The sequence below is a fragment of the Martes martes genome (assembly GCF_963455335.1).
Source record: "Martes martes genome assembly, chromosome: 8".
In the NCBI taxonomy this organism is placed as follows: domain Eukaryota; kingdom Metazoa; phylum Chordata; class Mammalia; order Carnivora; family Mustelidae; genus Martes; species Martes martes.
Genome location: NC_137895.1, coordinates 116,918,416 through 116,942,274, shown reverse-complemented (window position 1 = coordinate 116,942,274; position 23,859 = coordinate 116,918,416). Strand labels below are relative to the sequence as shown.

At 45.9% G+C, this 23,859-nt stretch overlaps 1 protein-coding gene across 3 annotated transcripts in view; it reads left to right on the top strand.

Annotated features, from left to right (window-relative positions):
- BEND7 (BEN domain containing 7) overlaps positions 1-23,182 on the top strand; it is an 80,597-nt gene extending 57,415 nt beyond the window's left edge. Inside the window, exons 7-9 of one of the 3 annotated variants that reach the window (XM_080811951.1) lie at positions 9,746-9,865; positions 18,236-18,289; positions 21,242-23,182. In XM_080811951.1, the coding sequence (XP_080668077.1) occupies positions 9,746-9,865; positions 18,236-18,289; positions 21,242-21,303 (236 nt within the window). In that variant the 3' untranslated portion in view covers positions 21,304-23,182. Of the gene's footprint in view, positions 1-9,745; positions 10,253-18,235; positions 18,290-21,241 lie in introns of those variants that run through there. The other 2 variants (XM_080811953.1, XM_080811952.1) reach the window with 2 other exon arrangements.
- Positions 23,183-23,859: the final 677 nt, after the last annotated feature.

The window sequence follows — 23,859 nt, the reverse complement described above, 5'->3', positions numbered from 1 at the left end:
AAGTGCAGAGTCTCACTGATCACCACATGCTGTTATTCTGAAAACCACTGGTTAACGAGCTCAGGGGGCCCTTGGCTAAGAAGGTCAAGTTTATTTCAGCTGAGAGCCCGGGAGGGGTGTGGGTGACTGACGCCTTCCCCCTGCCGCTCCGGGCAGGCAAAGTACTGAGTCTTCTCTGTGATCCCCCCTTCGCCACCCCGAGAGAGAGTGGATGTAGGCAGCAGACTTGAGAGCCCATCAGAACCGATGTTGTCGCAGCATCGTCCTAGGAGAAACTCCAATTGGTTTATAGGCTGATGGAAGAATGGCATTTGTCCCCGTTAGCAGTGGTCGTTAGGCCAGAAGTGGAAATAGTAGCATTCTTCTTCATCTTAAATACGTTTAAGATATTTTCCAAGATTCATTTTCTCTCCACCGTACCACTGAGGTTTAAAACAGATGTTATATTTACTTCATACCCACCCTTTTATTTTATTAAGAGTCAAAATGTTGGGGGCGCCCGAGGGGCTCAGTCGGTTTAGCATCCCACTCTTGATTCCAGCTCAGGTCATGATCTCAGGGTCCTGAGATTGAGCCCTGCCTTGGGGCTCTGCGCTGGGCGTGGAGCCTGCTTAAGATTCTCTCTCTCCCTCCCTCTCCTTCTGTACCTCCCCCTCCTTAAAAAAAAAAATAAGTAAAAATATTCTTCTACCATCTCCTTTCTTTCTCCCTCCCACTCCAGAGTAACCCAAGGTTGGTGTGAATCTTTCTCCCTTATGTTTTTCTACATTACTGCGTAAATAAGTGTCCATAAATCACCCGTACTACTGTCTTGTGAATTTATGAATACACACACACAGCCTTATACTGTACTTTTGCAACTTTGTGACCTTTTTTTTTAAAAGATTTATCCATATTGATACATTATAAATCTCGTTGATTCAGTTTAACCACTAACCATCCTATCAACACAGTGATTTTTTTCTGCAGTCTTCTGTCAAGGGGCAGTTAGGTTGGTGACAGTCCCCTTTGTGTTTCCTGTGGCTCATGTAGGCGTTTCACTGGGGGACACACCGGGGAGCAGAACTGAGGACATGAGCGTCTTCAGCTTCATTAAGCATTTTGCCAAATGGCTCTTTCATGTGTCACATCACTTACATATCTACCAGCAACAAATAAGAAATCTTGTTTTGCCTTGTTCTTGCCGACATGTGGTGCTAACAGGCTTTAATCTTTGCCTGTCTGATTGGTCTTAAGCGGTACCTCAGTGGTGGATTCCCTGATTAAGAATGTTGACCATCGGGGCACCTGAGTGGCTCAGCGGATTAAGCCTCTGCCTTCGGCTCAGGTCAGGGTCCCAGTGTCCTGGGATCGAGCCCCGCATCGGGCTCTCCACTCAGCGGGGAGCCTGCTTCCTCCTCTCTCTCTGCCTGCTTCTGCCTACTTGTGATCTCTGTCAAATAAATAAATTAAATTAAAAAAAAAAAGAATGTTGACCATCCTTTCTACTCACCACTCTTTGGTTATTTTCCCTCTGTGAATTTCCATCCTTTTCCTGTCTCTCCAATAGGCTGTTGTATTCTTGTTGACTTCTATGAATTCTTTTGTCAGTTGCACATGTTACAAATGTTTTCTCTTATTTTCTCACCTGTGAAAACTCTCTCTCTGACCTCTTACCACACCAAAGTTGAGATCTAACAACCAGATAGACTACTTGATGCCTTTTTTTTTTTGATGGCTGTTTTAAGAAATTCTCCCTACCATGATGATATATAAATGTGAGGGAAGGATTTAATTTGTTTTTCTCTCTGGGCAATAATCATTTTAACACCATCCTCTTTTTTTACATGGATTGTAATTGCCCCTCAGTCCTATACCGAGCTTGCACTTTACCTGCTTACACTTGGTCTTTTGTCTGCCTCTGAGCCAGTCCTACAGTTTTCATTAGTTTGGCATTACAGGAGCTCCTAGTATCTCACAGCTTATGCCCTCTCTCCCCCTCCTCCCCTCCCCACTTCCTCTTCCCCTCCTCCCCTCTGCTCTCAGCGCTCTTCTTCCTCAGCTACGGCCTGTAGTAAGTCTTCGAGGGTCTGTGTGGTACGTTACTGCAGTCTCTGTTCTGACCATTTCCCTAATTCACCCTCACTGTTGAATGATGTGTAGTCCAGTGGGGTACTGTGCTCTAGCCTGAGGGCGGCTTTTGCAGAGCAATTTGAAAACATCCCACATTCTTCAAGATTTGGTTGCTATTGTTGGTCTGTTGTTCTTCCATAGATAATCTGTCTTTTCCGTCTAGCTGCTTTTAAGATCTCTTTGCCTTGGTATTCTCTGTTTTCTCTGTCTAGGTATATATTCTTTTTTTTTTTTTTAAGATTTATTTATTTATTTGACAGAGCGAGAGAGATCACAAGTAGGCAGAGAGTCAGGCAGAGAGAGAGGGGGAAGCGGGCTCCCCGCTGAGCAGAGAGCCCAACTCGGGGCTCCATCCCAGGACCCTGAGGCCATGACCTGAGCTGAAGGCAGAGGTTTAACCCACTGAGCCACCCAGGCGCCCCTAGGTATATATTCTTATGAATGTGCTTGGTTGCCTAATTTGTAACTGTAATGGTAATGGTAGGGTTTGGTGGTCATTCATGTGTAATTGGTGGTGAATTAAGAATCAGGTTTTAACTTGGGGCGTCTGGGTGGCTCAGTCAGTTGGGCGTCTGACTCTTGGTTCCAGCTCAGGTCTTGATCTCAAGGTCGTGAGTTTGAAGAGAGGGGAAAAAAAAAAAAAAAGAGGGACGCCTGGGTGGCTTAGTCCATTAAGCGGCTAAGCGTCTGCCTTCGGCTCAGGTCATGGTCCCAGTGTCCTGGGATTGAGTCTGCATCGGGCTCCTTGCCCAGCGGGGAACCTGCTTCTCCTTCTGCTTGCCTCTTTCTCTCTCTCTCTCTCTGACAAATAAATAAATAAAATCTTAAAAAGAAAAAAAAGAAGAACAAAAAAAAGAAAAATCAGACTTCAGTGTGTATAAAATGTTCTCTTCAGGAAAGCTCTTTTGGTCTCAAAACACAGTGTCACTAATGCTCCCTTAGGAAGAAGCTAAGTTTTGCAAGGCTGCAGAATAGACACACTCTTGACTGCCTGCGCACTGCCTCCCTTACTTCCAAGCGACACTTGTCAGTCTCTGTGGCTCCCTTCTTCTCTCTGCACATCTGCTCCTTCTCCTCCTTACCAGCTGGCTTCCTCCACTTGCTTCCTTCCCCCGTCCCACCCCCGCCCCCGACAGTTGTGGTTTGCAAGGTGTGTTTGGGCCGCTCACACCATGAGGTCTCAGCTTTACCTATTACTGCTCAAGCCTTCGTCCTCTCCTTGCTCGCTATTCTGAGAAGCTCACCCTTTTGTGCTGTCTGTGGTCAAGCGCCCGTCACTGCTGTGACTGAGGTGAGGGCTCAGGTACGAAACATTCCTGCCCACTTCAGCAACAGGGGCTGGGGGCATGGGGCGGTTTTCCAGAGGCATCTTTGAGCTTGGCCAGCCCCACTCCATCCAACTGCCTTTGCTTCAAGTCAAGCCTTCTGTTGAGTTTTTCATTCCAGCACCTTGATTCCAAGAAGTGAGAGTACTGGGTTATGACAGATGTTCCACATACTAGAAAGGTAATCCCCGCTTACGTACTAATTAATTGCGTTGTCACTTATTGACTAGTCCCTTGTAGGTCTAGTCATTGTGAGCTGGTTTCTCAGGCCTGAAGCCCTGGGTGGTCTGAGACAATCAGAGTTTTGAAGCTGCATGCCAAGAGCCCATCTCCAGACCAACAGCACTTGCCCTGAGATCTGAAACATTGGAACACCATGCAACATCCTCCAGCCCTTCTTCTAGCTCTTTCCCTTTCTCTCCTAGTACGTCCACGTTTCTTGTGACTAATAAATTAGTGGAATGGGTATCAAGCCTATGACTTGTGGATTTCAGCTGTCCCCTGGAATCTGGGAAATGAAGCACCATATTATCATCAAAGAAAAGATAGTCTCTATTAGATCCATATAGGACCAAGGGGCACCTGGGTGGCTCAGTGGGTTAAGCCTCTGCCTTCAGCTCAAGTCATAACCTCAGGGTCCTGGGATCGAGCCCCGCATCGGGCTCTCTGCTCAGCAGGGAGTCTGCTCCCCACCCCACCCCACCTCCCTGCCTACTTGTGATCTCTGTCAAATAAATAAAATATAAAAAAAAAAAAAAAAGCGGACCAAATCCTCAATCTCAGAAGTTGAAAAAACCTGTATACCCATCCTCCTCAAGGCCCACTTTCCTTCTCCCTTCCTTGCCTTAGGCCGACCAACCCCTTTGATCTAGAGGGGAGGTGATCTCACAGACACCCGGGTCCTCTCCCTTCTTGTCCCCCCTTGCTTCTGTTTTGTGTAGACGAAAGTAAGACCAACATTCACAACGTTAAGTTAGCTATTGATTTGCTTATATTTAGAATTCAGTCATTATTCTTCTACAAAACCTATGTGCTCATATATAACTTTAAATTAAAAATTAGGAGGCGCCTGGGTGGCTCAGGTGGTTAAGCGTCTGCCTTCAGCTCAGGTCATGATCCCAGTGTCCTGGGATCAAGCCCCATGTAGGTCTCTCTGCTTAGCAGGGAGCCTGCTTCTCCCTCTCATTCTTTTCTCCATGTTCTCTCTCTCTCAAACAATCTTTAAAAAAATTATTTTTAAAAAATTTAAATAATTTATGTGGAAAATAATCCCTATTAGCCATGCAGTCTAGGGCCAGTTACTTAACCCACGTGTACTTTGATTTTGTCTCTAGTGCAAGATCCCAGCACCTATACCATCAGGTTACAGCGACCATTAAATGAGATAGATCTATAACATGCTTATTAGCACATGGGAAGCTCCACATAATAGTTTCAAAAGAGCAAAGGGAAGAGGGGGCCATGGGAGTGTGCTGGTGGTCTTCGGGTGGCTCACATGTGAGAAGAGAGAAGGTGGGCAGCCTGCAGGAAGACCTCATCGGCTCTCCCTGCGGGCTGGCCCCAGGGTTCCCTCTCCTTGGCACAGCCCCAAAACCTAACCACAGAGAGAGCTCCTTCCCACTGGTCCCTGGCCCCTCTCCTGCTTGGGGACATGGGTGGGGCCCGGGAGGACCTGGCTTCAGTGTGGCTTGATGCCCCCCTTGATTACCACTTGTCTGTTTGACCAAAACGTAGAACTGCATCATCAGATCAGAACTTGGGCTCTCTCTGCTGGCCAGCTGTGGCCTCGTCTGAAGGTGCCGCAGAGAAACAAAAGCTCTGCAGGTCTCCTCCTGCTTCTCCAAGTGTCTCTGCCATCCAGTGACTTCCTTTAAACACCCTCTCCATGTTCTGCTTTTCCCAAGATAGGGAGCCAGAAAAATCCTCTAGGAACCACTGTGTGAACAGATAGCTGTTTGGGGAACGCGGCCAATCCGCCGTGTCCTCAGCAGGGCACAACCAGACACGCTATAGACCGCCTGTTCATTGATGATTACATTAGATGCTGCGTTTCCCGGGAAAGGATCTGCTCAGCCACCGCCAGCTTATTCATTATTTATATACAATTAAAGGGCACGGTTCAAATGAACACAAGCATATGAGAAAAGTCATTACTCATGTACAGATCAAACTGAACATTTGTCATTTCCCTAGTGACTTAACATACCCTTTGTACCTTGGGACCTCAAATTATATGAAGCGCAGGAGATGCTTCAACTCTTCTACTTAGTCTCATTGTTGGCTCTAATCCGCTTGCTCGGATTATTCGGACTTGTTTAAAATTAGTCCTTGCTTCTCCTTAATATACGAAAATAGAAAAAAGAGGGAAATTTCTTTTTAGTACCTATCGCATTCTAAGGATGAATGCAAATTGTGCTATGATTCTTAATGACCCACCATTAACATAGTAGGAAACCCAGTGCATTAATGCAATGCCTCTTTTCACATCATTACTCCTAATGGAACTGTTACCAGGATAATAGCTTGACCTTTAGCTATAGATTCAGACAGCAAAATATATTCTGCTTACTCGATACCTCTATTCACACAGCATATTGAGCATTTTCGGATCAATACCATGACAATCTTTTGGCCTTGTTCTAAGGCCTCATCTGCACATGTAACAGAATAGGATTTCATCTTCAGGAGATAGATCCAAGTTAAAAGTCTCTTTTAAGTTTGAATGTGATCCACGAAATAGAATATCAGTAATACAGCCTGTGGAATTAGTTGTTGGTGTAGGTATTTTCTGAGAAGCTTAATGCTGTGCCTTCAAAGGTCTCAGACACAGACCCAGAAGACAGAGATTTCCCTGACTTCTTTTTATTGTGACTGGATGACTTTTAACTGAAAGGAGAAAAAAGAAATCGAAATTATTGCCTTTTTAGTGGGTGATAGAATATTTGAGCCCAAGATTAGCTTAGAAGGATCTGCTTGGAAGTCCCTCACAGAGTGGGAGAAAACATTCCAGAGCCTTCCCTTTGGTTCTCCTAAACTTGGTTATTGACATGCGTGGTTGCTAGGAGTCATTTCGATGTTGTCATAACCCACATTGACTTTGTAATTTGGAACCACTGTTTTCTAGTGTGTGCTAATTTGGACACAGGCATTTCACAATCTAAGAAAAGAGGGGTTGCTATAGAAATTAATTTTAGAAATAATATTACAGGGAGGGAGATGTTTACCTGGTAAGATGATATATTCAGTCATTTTTGTGGTACACATTTTCACATAAATTAACAGTGTGCTACATACAATTATTTTCTTTTTGTTAAAATAGAACTTCGAGAACCTTTTGGCAATTCTGTGATTAGCAAGTGTTATTGTGGGCATTTGGATGTAATTCAGTCTTGTTTAACTATATTCCATGAACTAAAACTTCCTAATTAGTCTAAATTCATGAGCTATTTTATCTGTTGCCATTAGAAACAAAACTGGAAAATATGTGTGTTCATCAAATATTTATTGACCTCTTGCTCAGTACAGGGCACTGTTGTCAGTGCTTTGAGGGAGACAAGATACATGAGGACCCTTGAAGTGGTCTCCAATCTGGAGATTCAAGGACAAACCTACCCCTGGGGAAAGCACGGCATCTGCCTCCCTCCCGAGTAGAGAGTAGAGACCACAGGGCTTGCTCATGCCCACGGGCCGTATACTAGATGGCCTGGTTGACATTCTCCCCCATCCTCAGCCCTGCTTTCTAATCGTCTCCCTTCCTCTGCTGGCGGGGGCTGGAGTGGACCCTTTCCATCAAGGCTCTTACCACAGCTACACAACTTCCTCTCCCTCTCAGGTCCTGCTGGCACCTTGAGTGACTTCACGATCCTCATGAAAGATCCTGACCCCTAGCCACACCATGTCCAGACCCAGTCCCCTGTGACCACACCTCAGCATTCTCACACAAAACCGCTCCCCCATGGATGTCGTCTGCTCCAGCATGACACTCATGAGTGTCTCTATGACACCTCCTTGCCAACCCCACTGATTCCATTCCCTGATCCCCAGAGATTTTTTTCCAAGCGTCTGAGCCTTTTTCTGGCTTTGCTTCCTCCCCAGCTTGGGGGAGTGAAGAAAACAGAGGTCATGGAGTCTCACTGGCATCTGCAAGGGCTTTCTGTCCCTGTCCTCCTGCCAAAACCGTCCAGCAGAATCCTGACCTGGGCCAAAACTGCCATCCAGTGGCACCACTCCTAGCCCCGAGCTGCAAGCTGCCACAGGACTGTTGCCACCACAAGCGTGTAGGCTTCTCTTTGGCTCACCATACTCACGTCCTTGGTCTACCGCTGTCCTCTTCCTCTTCTTCTCAGAGGCAATGCCAGACATTCCCCACACTCTCCCTACCCTTTGCCACTGAGTCACTGAGGTCTCAGGAGTGACTGCTCCAACCTAGACCACTTCTGGATCCATCCCGGCTCCCACTCCCTCTGGGCTCAGAGCGGGGAGTCTTCCTCCTCTTCCTCCTCTTCAAGGGCAACTCCTCCCCCCAGCCCGTTCCGGTTCCAGTTCTTCTGGCGTGGTTCCTTTGACTGTCTCCTTTCCTTCCCTGGATCCTGCCTTCTCCAGAATGGAAACCATGCTCCCGCCTCTCCCGCCTACAGGCCTCCCCCAACCCGGCCCCTCTTCTTCTTCCCCCGCTGAACCTGCTATTTCTGGAATGTCATCTGTGGCGACCCCACCTCTCCTTTGAGGGGCTCCAGTGACACCTAGCAAAGCGCTGTGCCTGACCCTCTCTTCTGCACTTCAGACTGTTGTCCCTTGTCTTCCTTAGTGCCCCTCACTGGTCTTGATAGACCACACTTCCCGGTTCTCCGGATTTCGCCAGTCCTGTGCCATCATCTCCTTCCATCTGGGGTTCTCTCTGGCTCTGGGCTTGGCACCATGCTCTCTTCACTCCATATGCTCTCCTGACCAACATTTTTTTTCTCATTGCTCTAACTACCACCTATAGGTATGTGCCCCTTGGGTCCGTATCTTCTGCCTGGACCCCTTTCCTGAGCCGCAGGCTTCCATGCCAAGTAGCGGCTAACCATCGCAGACACCCCAAATCAGCACGACCCAAACCAAACCCAGCACAGCGCGCCTTTCCCCTCAAACGTGCCGTTTCTCCCATATCTACCAGGTCCAGTCACCCCCGCCGCCTGCTTTCTAATGTTTGAATGGGTCTGGTCCCCACTGTTGTATCCGTATTAAATATTAGCTTTTTAACGTCATTTCCCTAATGTAGTGATATAAAGTGTGCTCTGTGATTCTTTGGTTTATGTATTGGTTGCCGAGTCTCCTAGGCACACTCTGTCCATTTATCTACAGAGACTTTTGAAGTAGTTCTTTTATTTGAATGAACTTTTTTTTTGGTGGTGGATATGGAACCTCTTCTGTCGTATTTAGCGCAATCAGCTTTTCTTATTCTGATGTAATGTTTCTTTTTCATTCAGTAGAAGTTTCACAGTTGTAGAGAGTGGAATCTGTCAACATTTCCCCTTGCCCTTTCTTTTTAAAAGAAACCTTTAAAACATTAAAACTGCCAGTATTTTAAATATCCCAAAAGCAGGGGAGCTGACACATACCAGGTCTTGTCGTTGCACAGATGAGGGTATGACAGTGCCCAGGAGCGGAGGGAAGCGGGACTGTCCACCACAGTGCTGGGATGGGCCGCCACACACTGCGTGCCCTTCAGAGGGCCACTGTCCCATCTCCCTCGTGTCCCGTCACGGCTCCCCCCATAGCTCCCCACGCACCACTCTCCCAGGTGCAAGCACCACACACCAGAGGCTGACTCCTAGTACTGCCCAGACTCTAAGGCACACTGGCATTATTGTTCGAGTGTTGATTGAGTTAGAGGGAAACACTGTGAGAATGCCATCTTTTTGTGTCATCTGGCATTCGATTTTGTGTGATCTTGCCCGAGATTCAATTTACCAACAGTACTAATCCATTGGCTGAATTCCATCATGGTGCTAGTGGACCCAGAGGAAGCCTTTTCTTCTCTGCCTGTAAGACACATGGACACACGTGTGGAACAAATAGAAAGAGAGGTTCCATTAGATCTACTCGTGTTCTGTGGCCAGCTACATCCTGAGGCACCATCCAGTGTATGTGGGTCGGGGGGGTCCTGCCAGCCTCCATCTTTACCAAGGGAACGTAGTACAGACGTTGAAGATACCCACTTTTAGAAAGACACATTTTTTTTTCCTTTTTGGGATATATTCCTATTTCAGATCTGCGTGGTTTATTTGTGAAAGTATTTAACAATGTTTCATATTTTCTCTCAGTCTTCACAGAAAAATACTGTACGGCTAACCACGTGGATAAGCTTCCTGGCCCGAGAGACTGGGTACAGATTCTGCAGGATCAAATCAAACTGGCCAGAAGAAGGTTAAAAAGAGGCTCAGGTATGAATCAGCTGCAGGAAAAGAATCATCACCAGCAGCCCTTTCCTGAATTCTTAGATGCGGCAAAGTCCAATTCCTCTGCTCTAGGGCACTTTGCTGTCTTTTATTTTTTGAAGGAAAAGCTCTGGAGAAGGTGCCGTGATTTTGCATTTTAAAGTCTTACTCGAGTGAGTTCTGAAATTCACCTGAAGGTTAAATAGTAAAAATTACATCAGGCCATTTACTTTTACTAGTATGAATGAAGAAGATTACTTATCTTGTTCGTGGCCTTGTGTGTCTTACCTGTGAAGCAAGGTCTCTCTTTTATGATCCAGTTCTATTTGCTGTTGAGTTTTGTTTGTTTGGATCTGCATGACTTTATTAAAAAGTACCAACTGCTTGAGGTGTAAAACAAAAACAAAAACAAAAAATAATCCTCCTGCCAGAATCACCACATGAAATAGGGATTTTAAGTTGCACAGATATTTTTTCAAATCTGGCTTTGTCAGTCTGGAGGTGATTTTACCCAGGAACGTGAATACCAGTTGAACTGGGACTACTTAGATTTGGTGATTTGTGGTCCCAAATGATAGTGGGCCGATTTACCAGTGAAGAATTCCTTTGAGGTCAGTTTTCTGCCATCATGTAAGAATAATCATCTCTAGGAGGCCACAAACCTCTAGATGTTATTTTTTAAACAAACAATTCCCATCAAACCTCAGGACGCTTGGCCCGCTAAGAACCTCTGTGCTTCTCTAGCAGTGCGCGCAGGTGTGGGAGCCAAGCTCCAGATGCTGACCGCTGCACGGCTGGCTGGTATGGAGGCCCGGAGAACAGCACGGGGGCCTGGGTCTCTGCCATCCCTTAGGTGCACTCGCAGCGTACTAGGAACAGTGACGAGTCCCCAGGAGGGAGCCCCCCCAGCTCAGGCTAGGAACGCCCTCGATGCAGCGAGACACGGGCGGCAAGGGACCAAGTATGTCTTCAGGGTGAAAAACCTTACAGCTCTCTTCCATAAAGTAGCTATCAGGACTCTAAACTATTTAGCTGTAGATAATTTTATTTTTAATTAAAACCTTCCCTTCCTCTTTTTTTCCCCCCCATTTGCTTCCTTTTATACGAACTGATGCTCTCCATACACAGCGGTGGATGACTGGTATTTGTCATTGGTAGAAACATAGTGTCGCATCAGGCAGTAAGTTGTAGTGGAGTCCAGACCTGTCGTTCAGGTCTCTTCTCTGCTCTTCACCAGCCCTGGACCCTGGGCAAGTCACTCCAGCTTCCTAGTCCTCAGTGTCTCAATCATGAAGGGACAGAGAGATAAGCCTGCTTCTCAGTTATCACGAGGTTCCAGACATACGTCATATGTAAATGTCTCCATAAACAAAACCAGTGTGCCTTCTGAAAATGTCTGCTCTCTTGGGCAGCAGCACTGGGGAGGTGGTCCTAGGTGTCCTAGGTCAGGGGGCCCAGGCACCCTGCCCTGCCCGGCAGTCCCCTCTGCTCCCGTTGTCCCAGTGTAACTGCTACTAATGCCCTTTGCGCCAGTGCAGGTTTCCAGGCTTGGATAATGAATAAATGATACACTCGCCCTTCCCCTGGGCCTCTCCTTTTCCTCTGCCTTCTTTTTCTTAATCTACAAATCACCGCAAATAAACTCAGCGGGGGCGCACTGGGAAGAACAGGTCTGACTTCCTAGCTCCCATCTGCCATTCCAAATTCCCGGGACCTTCTCTGAGCCTCGGGCTCTCCGTTTATATAACGAGGCTAATACCTGCCTCAGGGCTGTTTTCAGAGTTAAAATCAGACCATGTAAGTATTGCCACTAATATAAAGCCGACGGGTGATGCTCAAAAAATGTTCAGGCCCTGATCCTCCTTCCCTTTGCCAACCCCAGACAAAGCAGACCTATTCCTTTATCCTGCCATTTCTTAAAACCACCACCGTCTCGTTCTCCTGGATGACGTTGGTCAGATTTCCTCCCAGAGGGTTAGTGTTGCCTAAATTGGCTTCCCTGTCCCCGCTCGCTTCAGAACCCAGTGCTTTTTACCCTCTGCCCCAACCCGGTACGGAAACTCCCGCTGCATTCATGTGGGATGATCAGATTCACTCTCTGCTTACATTAACACTCCACTTGACCTGCTTGTTGATTTTGACTCCATGGGGTCTGTTCCCCTGGGTTCTGGAGCCTCCCTGTCTTTGCTTGTCCTCCCTGTGCTCCCACACTGCCTTCGGTCTAGTCCACAGCCGCTGCCTCCTTCTGGGCGCACCTCCGAAACCCCATGGCTTGCTTTCCATTCTTGGTGCTGTTGTTATTCTAAGGTCTCACCCAGGCCTTGACCCGTCCCACCATGGATGGCTCACCGGTATGCCACTCCAGACTGGCCACCGCAGCCGAGACCCTAAACTTCGCTCTCTGAGAATTAGGTACTTCCGCTAGCTTTTTGTCTTCCCCAAACACAATCCCTGGTACACCCCCCCTTCAGCACGGCAGGCAGCGTCCCTGACAGCCAGCCCCACCCTCCTCACCCACTTCTCCTGCCCCAGCCTCACCAGATGCCTCCCTGTTGTGAACCCTGCTGGGCTCTCCCTGGGAAACAGCACCTACTCTTGTCACAGATCTTAAAGGACACTTCCTCCTGGAGCCTTGATAAGTGGCCCCTGCTCTTTCCGCCACCAGAATAATGGCACACTCCTGTCTCTTCCACTGACCACGAGATCTCCAGGAGCAGGGTCTGCACCTCGGTCGTGTTTCTATCCCAAGTGTGTGGCACAGCATGGGTACACAAGAATATTTGTTGAATAAACCCACAAATCAGTCCGTGGAAAAGAAGAGGCAATAATCACAATGAAAAGGTCTTATTGTTTAGCTCATCCTGGTCACTTAAGATCCTGGAAACTATTCTATTAGTTCCTTACTTGACATTCAAATACTTATTCCATGCCCCCCAGAAGCCACAGGGTGACATCACTGAGCTCTATCCCTGGAGACGAGGTCCCTAGGACTCCTGGGGATGCCTGTGACACGCACTTGGTCGTCCTTGAGTGTCCCTTCCTTCCTCCTCCTCAAGAGCGTTCTCCCATTTCCTTCTCTGTACCCTACCTCCTTAGTCCCCTCCCGATTTCCTCTTTCCCACTTCCTCCCCCAAAGGTTCAGAGTCTTGAGTCACAGTGGCCTGACCTCACTCAAGGTAGACACACTGAATAACAATTAGGAAGGTTAACTCCCCTAGTGGGTCTCTCACTCCTTCTTATGCTAAAGGTCTTCTGCCTGCCTCAGCTTTGTTTGCCTCTCAAAGACCCTTTTATTACTTCAGCCTCCTTAGACTTCAGGCTCCAGGAAAGTGTTGGGGGAAAGGGTCACAGCTGAATGACAGGTGTTATCAAAAACAACTGCCCAGTAGACCACACAGCAAACTGAGCACTGATGTCATGCTGGGTGCTGTATCTCCTCAGTTTTATATCCCAAGTGACATTCCATTTATTAAGCCTGAATAGTGTCTTTGCTAGTGAGTATTTCATTCGTCCTGTGTTGCCAAGATTCTACCTTGGCGATCTGGACTGTTTGCATATGTAGGAACTTATTGAGGAAAAAAACAGAGATGCTAAGGAGAATCGTCAGGCTTGAGAGAAATCTAAAATTTGCCATAGCGAAGAGACCTGAATTTAATACTCTGTAAGCCCGAAAGAGAGGGAAAGGCCCAAAGTACCCAAGACCTGGCCACTTGACTACCTTCTGGTGCTCCCACACGCTGGTCCCAGGAATGCCACCAACCTCTAACCCGAGGGGGGTTAGCGTTAGCATATGCATGCCCTTCTGTGCCTCAGCCTAGAATTCACAGAAGCTGCCTGGTCCCTGCCTGCTCCACAGGGGGTTGGAGGGAGGCAATGGGAAAATAGGAGAAATACTTGGAGCAACTTGGGAGCTTGGGGAAAAAGAACTGTATGAATCCAGAGTACCGATACTGCTAATTCAGGAAAGACAGAGTGAACTCCGAGGAAGGAGGAAGGGTGCTCTGTGTTACAGAACACAGTGCCTCTAGCTGAGGAGATGGATTACAAGTCCCTGTGGGACCTGAAAAGTTTAAGTCTGAAGAGGAACCGCTGAAGGTAGAAGATGTGAAGAGTAGGAAGGATATCGAGTATACAGAGTGTATTGTGGAAAGCTATCTTCAGAGACACAGAAACAGCCTTTCTGGTGTTAAAAGGAAACCCACAGGCTCAAAATGGAGTCTCTTGTGCCAGGCCGCATCACCAGACTGGGACGTAGTCCCTAATCTGACTGCACTTTCAACCTCCCTCGGGGAATGTACTCGTAACTGGTCAGTCAGGGATTTGGGGGTCAGCTCCAATAAAGTAATCGGTCACATGGACCTTCTCCATCTCCCCGAGCAAGATGAAGTAATCTACCTACTAAGACCCTTCTGTCCCCAAAGGAAGGTGACCTCACCCACAATAATCCTTTCTTCTGTTGATGACTTTCTCGTCCTGTCTTTTAAAACCTTCGTGTTTTGACGGAGCCCTTTGGGGCTCCTATCTGTTTGCTGGATGGGCTGCTGCCCGATTCCTGAATCCCTTCATAGAGCCAACTGGGTCTCCACATTTACTCAGATGAATTGTATTTTTCAACTGGGAACGGCCCACATGACTAAAATAAGAAGTTTGGTTTAAATTCTGTTTCCTTGTTGTAAGGTAGTGTGGAAACATCTTCAACATATAGTTGGTGGGGTTTTTTTGTTTGTTTGTTTGTTTTTACAAAGAAAAAGGAAAATCCACTTGTAAGCTGGTTGGGGAAAAAGTTGATCTTGATACAAATTTATATTTGATTAAAAAAATTTTGTTTCCCTCGTGCTATATCTTTTATCCAGAAGCACATCTCTGCCCCCGACCCCCCCGCCCCGACCCCCAGTGTCAGATGCTGAGATTGATTAGGATGAGCTCTGGTCTCCATTCCCTTCCCCACTTCCCCCCAGCAAATACACTTGCACAAAGTGGGGAATTTCCTCCACGTTCCTGCTTCTGTTTCCCACAGACTGGCCAGTGAGCACATTTCTTAACCATCCTGGCATCTATATTACTAATTCACGAGGACACACACATTGCACAGATGCATGCCTGCTTGTGCAGAATGGGGTCCAAAGTGTGGACCGCTCCCCCACCCTTCCCTTCCTGCAGGGGCCTCTCACAGGCTCAGACGGTGTCTGCCGCTTCCCTAGTCATCCCTGTATTGGCCCGAGGGCATCTTCACATCTGACCACTGGGTTTAGACGATCTGCCTAGCTGTTTGTGGTGGGCACCTTGGCATACCTCTGCCTTCTCAGCAGGTCCCTTCTGCATCTGAGAAGGGGGATGTGGTTCCAGGGCAAACCCAGCCCTGACCTACAGACCAGACTAGACCAAGGCACAGCACATCAGCGGTGACCTGCCAAATAGCCTTTCCCTTCTAGTTTGACCAAATATTGTTACTTCATTCTCCTCAAGCGGCACCAAAGTGGGACCCTTGCCTGGTTTTCCTGAGGCTGATAGCAATTGAGAGTCCTAGATCAATGTTGCTCCCGCTCATGTTCTTTTGTCTTGATTATTCTCTGTCCAAATGATCATACGAACAGCGTCCCATAGATGTTCCACATCTTCAACCTTATTTACCATATTTGGTGCAGTTCCTGGGATTAGGCACAGACTCCAACTGGGCGAGCTCATCGGCTTGCTGCTGAAGGAAGCCCCCCCCCCTTCCAGGAAAGAGAAGTGCCCCACATGGATTTGAAAGGTGGTCCTGCAAGACCGAGTAGAAATTCATTGAGGGGGGTGCCTGGGTGGCTCAGTGGGTTAAGCCTTTGCCTTCAGCTCAGGTCATGGTCTCAGTGTCCTGGGATCAAGCCCCGCATCATCGGGTTCTCTACTCAGCAGGGAGCCTGCTTCCCCTCTCTGCCTGCTTCTCTGCCTACTTGTGATTTCTCTCTCTGTCAAAGAAAGAAAGAAAAAAAGAAAAAAAATTCATCAGGGGCTCTCCTCCCATGTAATAATTTCCCCTTGTAACTGGAATGATTCCTTTCTCGGTGTAGATTTTTAATCATTTTCATTAGGTTATTTCCGCCGAGCTTGCAACCACAGTTTTTTATTTGTGTTAGATCTAAGAGCAAAGCTGTCACTGCTATTAAATTTTTATTGAACTTGCTCAATCTTTTCTAAATTTCACAACTTGACTGTCACCTGAGAAGAAAGACTATGAGTTTGTTGGTACAGACAGATGTTATAATTAAATTTAAAGAACACAGCCGTGTTCTTCAGCCGTGTCACTCGGCCCTGTTCGTGCAACCAGCAGACACTAATTTGCATACAATAATTTGTATATTTTTCAGATGTATACATTCTGTTTTTACTAGAGCACAGGATTGCATAGGCCTGGTTTTTAAAAAGTAGGGATGGTTAAATTACAAAGGGCGGGGTTTTGTTATAACTAAAGAGAAAGTAATTATACATGTACAGAAAATAACTAAAATATAAAATGAACTAGAAGTTGAAGATTTTAAAAATTAGCTCACAGTGATGCAGGCAGTATATGTCTGTACCGTTAACAGTAAAGAGATTAAGAGCCCAGGCATGAATGAACCTGACTCACAGCCTTGGCCACTTAGTAGCTACAGTCCCTTCATCTCTCTCTCTCTTTTTTTAAGTTTATTATCATCATCATCATCATCATTATTATTATTTTTAGTAATCTCTGTACCCAGCGGGGGCTCAAACCCATGACCCTGAGATTAAGAGCCACACACTCTTCTAACTGAGCCAGCCAGCCGCCTTGTATTACCTTAGTCTCTTAACCTCCAGTTGTTTCCTTTGTCAAAACGGGCATATTACCTGACCTCCCTTGTAGGATTTTCTAAGAGTTAGATGACATGACGTATGTCAAGTGCTCAATAAATGGCAAACATTTAATAAACGGTGGTGGCTAAAATCCTAGGCAGTGAAAGGACTACCATGTAGTTCATCTCCCTAATCAAATTCACTCAGGCCAATTAGAAGAAAATGGTGTCTTCTCAATATAAAGATAATGTATGTTCATCATTTCATAAATATTTACAACGATTTTAAAAACCCAAAGAACAAAATTTTAAATGCCTATAAGCCTCTCCTCCAGAAAAAGACATTGTTAACATTTTAGTATGTCCTGTATTTTGTCTATAAGCTTATGTAAAGATTTTTAATCTTCTCATTTATCCTCACCCTTGAATCGAATGTTTTATGTTACTCAATAGTCCCCTACAGCATCATTTTAGAGGAGAAGAGCAGAAACTCTTCTCCAGCCCAGCCTGGCCTTGACTGCTGTGTCCTCTCAGCGCTTTCTCTGTGGCGGATTCAGCGGGTCGGCACACAGCGGGTCTTTCATCGAGGCCAGTCAGGGTGTAGCAGTCTGAGGACGAGGTGTGAGAGCATGAACCGGAGGGGAATGTTCCCAGCCATATCTGCCCGCTGATTGGGTTTAAAGCCACAGCAATAAAAACAGGAGCACAGTATTACTTTTGCTTCCCCCCCCCACTCAACATTCCAACGCGATGGCAAATGGCAGCCCCCACATGACTGGCCTCACGCGCCCCTGCGAGAGCGAACCAGCCCCGGGATGCAGGGAGCAAATGACCCTGACGAAATGTCTTGACCTGTTCCCAGCAGGTCGGGGAGCCCGATCACCCTATCAGTTATCGGGAGACATGGGAGCACTCTCTTTTTTGTACTTAGTGGAAGGTTCTCTGTGACTGAAGGGGAGATACCTTTGGAAAACTCTTAAGAAGATTAAAACATATCAGGCATGAGCAAAGGTTTGCATTTTAAAACACAGACATGACGAATCTTTTGAAGATACACTTCTTCCTTCTGATTTTCTTCATGACTGAATTGATGCCAATTTTAGACGGGCCGCTCTGGGATCAGAGTTTCCAGTCATCTCCAAAGAAAGGCTCATTTCCAGGATTTCCTAAGCCTCCCCCACCGGGACAGTTCTGGGGATGACAAGGGAAAATTCTACCACAGGGATTCACTGACTTCTATCCTCCCATGCTCATATTTAAACAATTCCCCCCAGATACTGGGTGGATATTTAAGCCTTGGCAAACAAGAGAAAATGAACTGAAATCATCAGTGATTGACAGAATAAGGTTCATAAGATACCAGAAAGAAATTCAATGCAGGAGAAAAGACGTTATATCATTATCTTAAAAAATACTTTACTTAACTACTGGTACTAAAATATGTAATGCGAACCAACTGAAGTTGAAAGGGGGGAAGAAAGTTGAAACTATTATGCATTATTGGAGTTTTTAAATTGTATTATTGCATTCAGGAAAATGAATGTGCTCCCTGAAACTAATGAGATTTGTGTTTTATGTTTGTAACCAGCAGAGGTAGCTGACGGTGATGAAAGACTGGACAGTATTTCCCTACCACCAACAGGTAAAACACATTTACATTTTCATCACCCGCTGGAAAACGCAGCACATGAAAATATTTGCATTGAAAATGTTTGTAACGTCACAGACGCAGATGCTTGAGGAAACGGCTTCTGGCCCAGACCCTAGTAATCAGAGGTTCTCAGTGCCCTGTGTTCAGAGATATTTTTACCCTGAGTCTGAAAAGCTCCGTTTTTCTCACACTGTCTCACATTCTCGAGAGCCTCAGAACAGCAAGTCCTAAGAACTTAGTGTCATAACATCGTGCCTCCCCAAACCTGTGGGCATTAAGAGGACTTTTACATGAAATGATATTGCTTTCTAGAACAAGGATCACCAGTTTTATGATAAAATTCGTGTCCATTCTGTCCTCGTCCACCTCCCCCAAAAGGGGTTTTGAGAGGCAGTCGTGGCTCGTCATAAAACAGGCACTCAGTGAATAGTGCGAGTGCATGAACAGGGCAGTCCCTCCAGCCCGGCTGCCAATCCTGGTCCTAGAAGCAGATCAGCCAGATAGAACATTCCAGGCAGCATCTGCTGCAGTGGGAAACCACAGACATCATTCTGACTTCATAGTATTTGACTCCGACCCCGGCCTCCTGCCTCTGTGTTTGCTTATACCTGAGAGCCCGAGGGACGAGGCCTGATCCCTGAGCCACGTGACCGTTTACTCCCTGACTCTTTATTGACCTCCCTGCAAAGTCAACCTGACCATTTTCTGCCCACAAAACCCAGACACCCCAAAAAGCCTAACTCCAGATGTAGGGTGGTAAGTTTTAAGTAAAATCTAGCAAATATAAGTGGAGGAGCTAGTCTTCATAGGAGCCCTGCTGGGTCGTGTGCTCCCTGGGAACACCTGTCCTGAGGAGGCAAGGAGAGCAGAGCTCCCAGCTGCGGGACAGACCCCGGTCAGGACCGTGAGAAAGCCAGGCCGTGTAAATGTCGCCCAGCTTGCTCGGTCACTCCGTGGCTAAGGAACAGATGGATGGGCACATAAATGAACTGCGGCCCCTCATGCAAAAAACTCTGCTTACATCAAGTCCTTACCGCGTGCAGCCATCATATGAAAGGGAATCTAAGACTGCTTGTTTGGCTACATTTCTACATTTATGAATTAAGATAACTGAAATGCATGATCTCTACTGTTCCTTCCCATCGTGTCCTTGTCCATCAGCACAGCTCGTATGAGCCTTGTTCTGATCCCACCCAGCCCGCTCCCAGTAGACACAGGAAGTATTACCACCAGGAATGAAACCGTGCATTTCAAGAGGCAGTCTGGAGGAATCCCAGCTGTCCTGGTTGTGCCGTCCAGCCTTCCTCCCCGGCTCCCCCCTGCCCCTTCACCCCCAGAGCCCACAGTGCTGCCCTTCCCCACGATCTTCCTGACACTGTGGGCTTTGTGATTATTAGCAGTACTGCTATCATTTTTCGAAAGCCATTCCCCTTAAAATAATACCTTTGCATTTTCCTGTCTGAAGATGGAGGCAGAGAGATGTTTCAGATGAGGAAATTGAACCCGGGATGGTAGAAACACCTCACGGAACTGAAAAGAATTTCAAGGAATCTGAGAAAGAAGGAACGTTAGAGATCATCTTTTTTGATCATCCCTTCTTTTTATCCAGTCCTTTTATTTTACAGGTAAAAAAGCCTGAGGCCCAGAAACACTAAATGACTCTGTCAAGGTCTCCCAGCTGGTTGGTGGCCCGGCCGGAACCCCGGCCTCTCGACTTCCCAGCCCTTACACCGCGTAGCTTTCTTATACCTAAGCCAAAGCCAGCTTTTCTCTGCATGTTTCCTAAAGATCTTAAGAGTCTCTGGATGTGCTAATCCCTTTAGGATTCCATTCCACTGTCTGTCTTCACAGTTAGAATGTCCGTTGTAAGCCTACCTGAAGTCCTCTGCTGTTGAAACTCACTGGAGTTCTTTCTCGAACCTTGCCCGAGGTGGTGAGGTCCTGCCGGACACAGAGGACTAGGCCAGGTCTTTCACTAGTCTATTGACGTTTGCTACAGGTTACTGAGCAGCATGATAAATAATACCGTTTATCAATTTAGAAAAGGGGAAACGAAGTCGCAGATTGGTGCTCAAATGTCACAGTATTGGAATTAGATCATCTTGGTTAGACTAGTGTGTCTCGATCGCCTCAGCCCTGTTAGGTTCTGGGAACAAATGCCCGCCCTCAGGGAAGCCCAGTCCCCTGTGAGGCAGGCCGGGGGAGGGGTGGGCAGTGCGCTCTGAGAACCCTGAGAAAACACCCAGGACTGGGGAACATGCTGTGTTGGGGAGAAAAAAAAAACTACAGAGAAAGTAAAATCAAAACAGTGCTTTCTAAAATTGACAAAGAAGAGGAAAGAGGAGAGAGCAGAGCTCACCTGGGCCTAGCAATTTTTGTCAAAAATTGGCCATCTTTTACATATTTCTAAACACTTAACAGAAGTAAAGGAAGAAAATTTAAATTAGTTTTACCACTCAGAGACAGCCATTAATGGGTATTTTTCCCCCAGACTTTTTTGTTTACGCATCGGACACCCAACTACATAAAATTTTTGCTTCCTGAGAGTTTTTCTCCCCCCCTTTTTTTTTAACCTAACAAACATTGTCCACTTTTCACAAATCTTCGTACACATTATTTTAATAGCTGCATCATGTTCTCTCTTACAGGTAAACCCTATTTTATTTAGCCCTATTCTTATCCTGGACACTATGTAGACACGCTCTAATCGTGACACGGTGTCATGGACTTTCCTGTAAAAATAATCAGTACAAATCTCCAGGGGCTAAAATTGCTCACAACTAAAGCCTTGGCTGAAAAATCAGTGATTTAAATGTGAAGCCGATACTTCACCAGTGAGGTTCTCCAGCCGCCCAGCCTCCTTGCCTCTTGCCCAGTCATAGAAAAGTGTGCGACTCCCCTTTAGAGAAGCGGCCCCCCTTCATTGTCTTGTCTCTGTTGTAGGTCATATATTTGACACCAGGAGAGAAAACACGGAAGACACAGAGCCAGATTTCACTGCCTAGACTTTCCTTTTAGTGACACTGTTCATTAGCACACGTAATTGTTCCGTTGAATTCCTTCAAAGATCCACGTAGCATTTCAGGTTCCTGCAAAGTGTGGGCGTTCTGCGAAGTTTTCCCGTCATATCTGAATAGTTGTCATATACTTTGTCGTGTGTGATAATCAAGCCTCCAATTTCGTGTTAAGATTTTTAGAAATCATTTTGAGAGTTAACTCATTCCTTTCGAAAGTCTGGCGTCAGACCAGTGAGTTCATTGTTCATTAAAAAGCAGCAGTTCTCTCTCGCTTTTTTTTTTCATAAGCTCAATGTGAATATATAGTTTTGAAGCATATTAATGTGCACTGCTTAGATGCAGAATAAAGGAGAACAGCTCTTTCCAGCCCTGGGGAGCAGTTGGGAAGGCCGACATTAATTGGGCCTTCAGCGGCTTCAAAGATGAAAAAGTTGTTTTGGGGGACAGGAGAGCTCTGACCTGGTAGATGAAATCATTTGTGACATCATTTCCTCCAAAGATAGCCATTTGTTACTGAGTAAGTGCAAATGATCTAGGAACTCTAAGGAAAGAAAGACATTTCACAAAGATTGTATCAACACAGTGACAAAATAACTAAAAGGCGAGGAACTCAAAGTAACCAGAGACCCACATGATACCTGACAATGTTTTCACAGAGGATTTTAAACTGCGGGGTCCAGGGTTTTGGACAACCAGCCACAAAGGGACTTAATATTATATACTTTATTTGGCTCTTAGGACGCTTGCCCTCTGCTTCGTATGAAACCAACATATGAAAATAAGGGTTTACACTAAAGAGATATCTCGCCATGTGGGTATTTGTTTTACAGAAATATTTACCTCCACATTCCCTTCTCCAAAAAGATGGTGAATTTAAAAATACCATTTTACTTAGAAACATTGCATGTAGATCTCATTCACTGTATAATTAAACTACCATAAAGTCTTTGGCACTTGACCCAAAGGCCAAAAATCGGCCAGAAAGAAATTGGGTCTGTAGCCGGGCTGAGCCAGAGGGGGAAAGAATGGCTGTCACTTCCCTAGCACTTGTTTTATGAGTCATAGAGCGTTAGAGCTCCGAGTTCTTATAGAGCCGCCCTGTCCAGGGGACATGTGCCGTAAGATGCCAAGCCGCTCCCCCTGAGCTCGGGGGCGATGCGGAGTGCCACCAAAGACCAGCTCATCAGCCAAAGATGAGAGCTAGGAGGCGTCCCTGAAATGTGACAAAGCTGGTCGCAGGTGTGGCTTGCGGAATCCACCTCACTGCTGGAGAGCTCAGTCTCTTATCCGTGTGTCTTTTGTCTTATTGCTGAAGTTACAAGGAAGGTTCAGAGAAATGGTTTCCGTCACGTCCTGTAGTTATTAGCCTTTTACATTTCTAGGCCAGTTAGGAATCCCTTCCCTGAAACTGGTCCCACTGGTCATCAAGTGGCCTGATGAAGTTCTGCATTCAGGGCTTTTGTTTTTCCACAACGTGTGTTTTAAAATTTGTCTTTTGCCCCTCAGCAGGAGATATTTCTCAAGGGAATTGAAGAGATTAATTAGTGACCTTTCAACTCTATTATAGTGAGATGAGTGTGTTGCTAATAAGGGTAGAAACATTTACCTTACCACTGTGGGATCTGTTAAATACGCATCACAAACCTTCGAAAGCACTTCCTTCCAAGACTGGGTGACAGCTTGGATTTTTCAATACTTGAGGGGGGGACTGCTCAACTCACAAGTATGTGCAATGCATCCACAAATTGGAAATACATATCACAAAACTGCAACAGTAAAATCATATTTTGTACATTAAAATTGTATTTGTGTTTACTTACTGTGACTACTGTTCAGACTTTATTCAGAAATCCTTTTTATAGGCTTTCTTAGTAAAAAAAAAAAATTCCATTATCTATGGATGATGTCTCAATCTTCTGTATATATGTTTTATTAATATGTAAATATTTAGATTTTTTAAAATTACTATGTTCTTTAAAAAGAATTTCAACACAAGGCTAGTTGTGAAATGGTGAATAACATTGTGTTGTGATATCAATTCCCAAGATGCTCTTTATGTCCGTTCCAGAAGAATACAATAAATTACTTTAATTGAACATGCCTGTTTCGTGCCTGTGTGCCAGTCCTCCTGTGTTTATGAAGAGGAGTCAGAGCTAATCATTAATTAAAAGGTATTTATTAATACTCGGGTGATATTACACAGAGGGTTACATCTCCTTAGGAAGCTAATTTTTAAAAATAAATAAATAAACTAGATTGCCACCAGAAAGACTGTCTTCAAACACAGAAAGTCGCGGGCTCTGCCTGGCAGTCCCCATGAATGGCTGCAGCTGGTCCCCCTTGTACCACTGGAGCATTAAGTATGGATAGGCTTGAAGCCTAATTTTAAATGAATTAGGTAGCTTTATAATCTTCACTTAAAAGGTTAAGCCCTGCTTCTATGGAAACAACACATCAGAAGGACAAATCAGTCTTCTTTAATGCGAAGTGGCTGGTCCAACATAATGGCTTTCTTCTCCTCTCTGAACACAGGAGGGCGCTGCC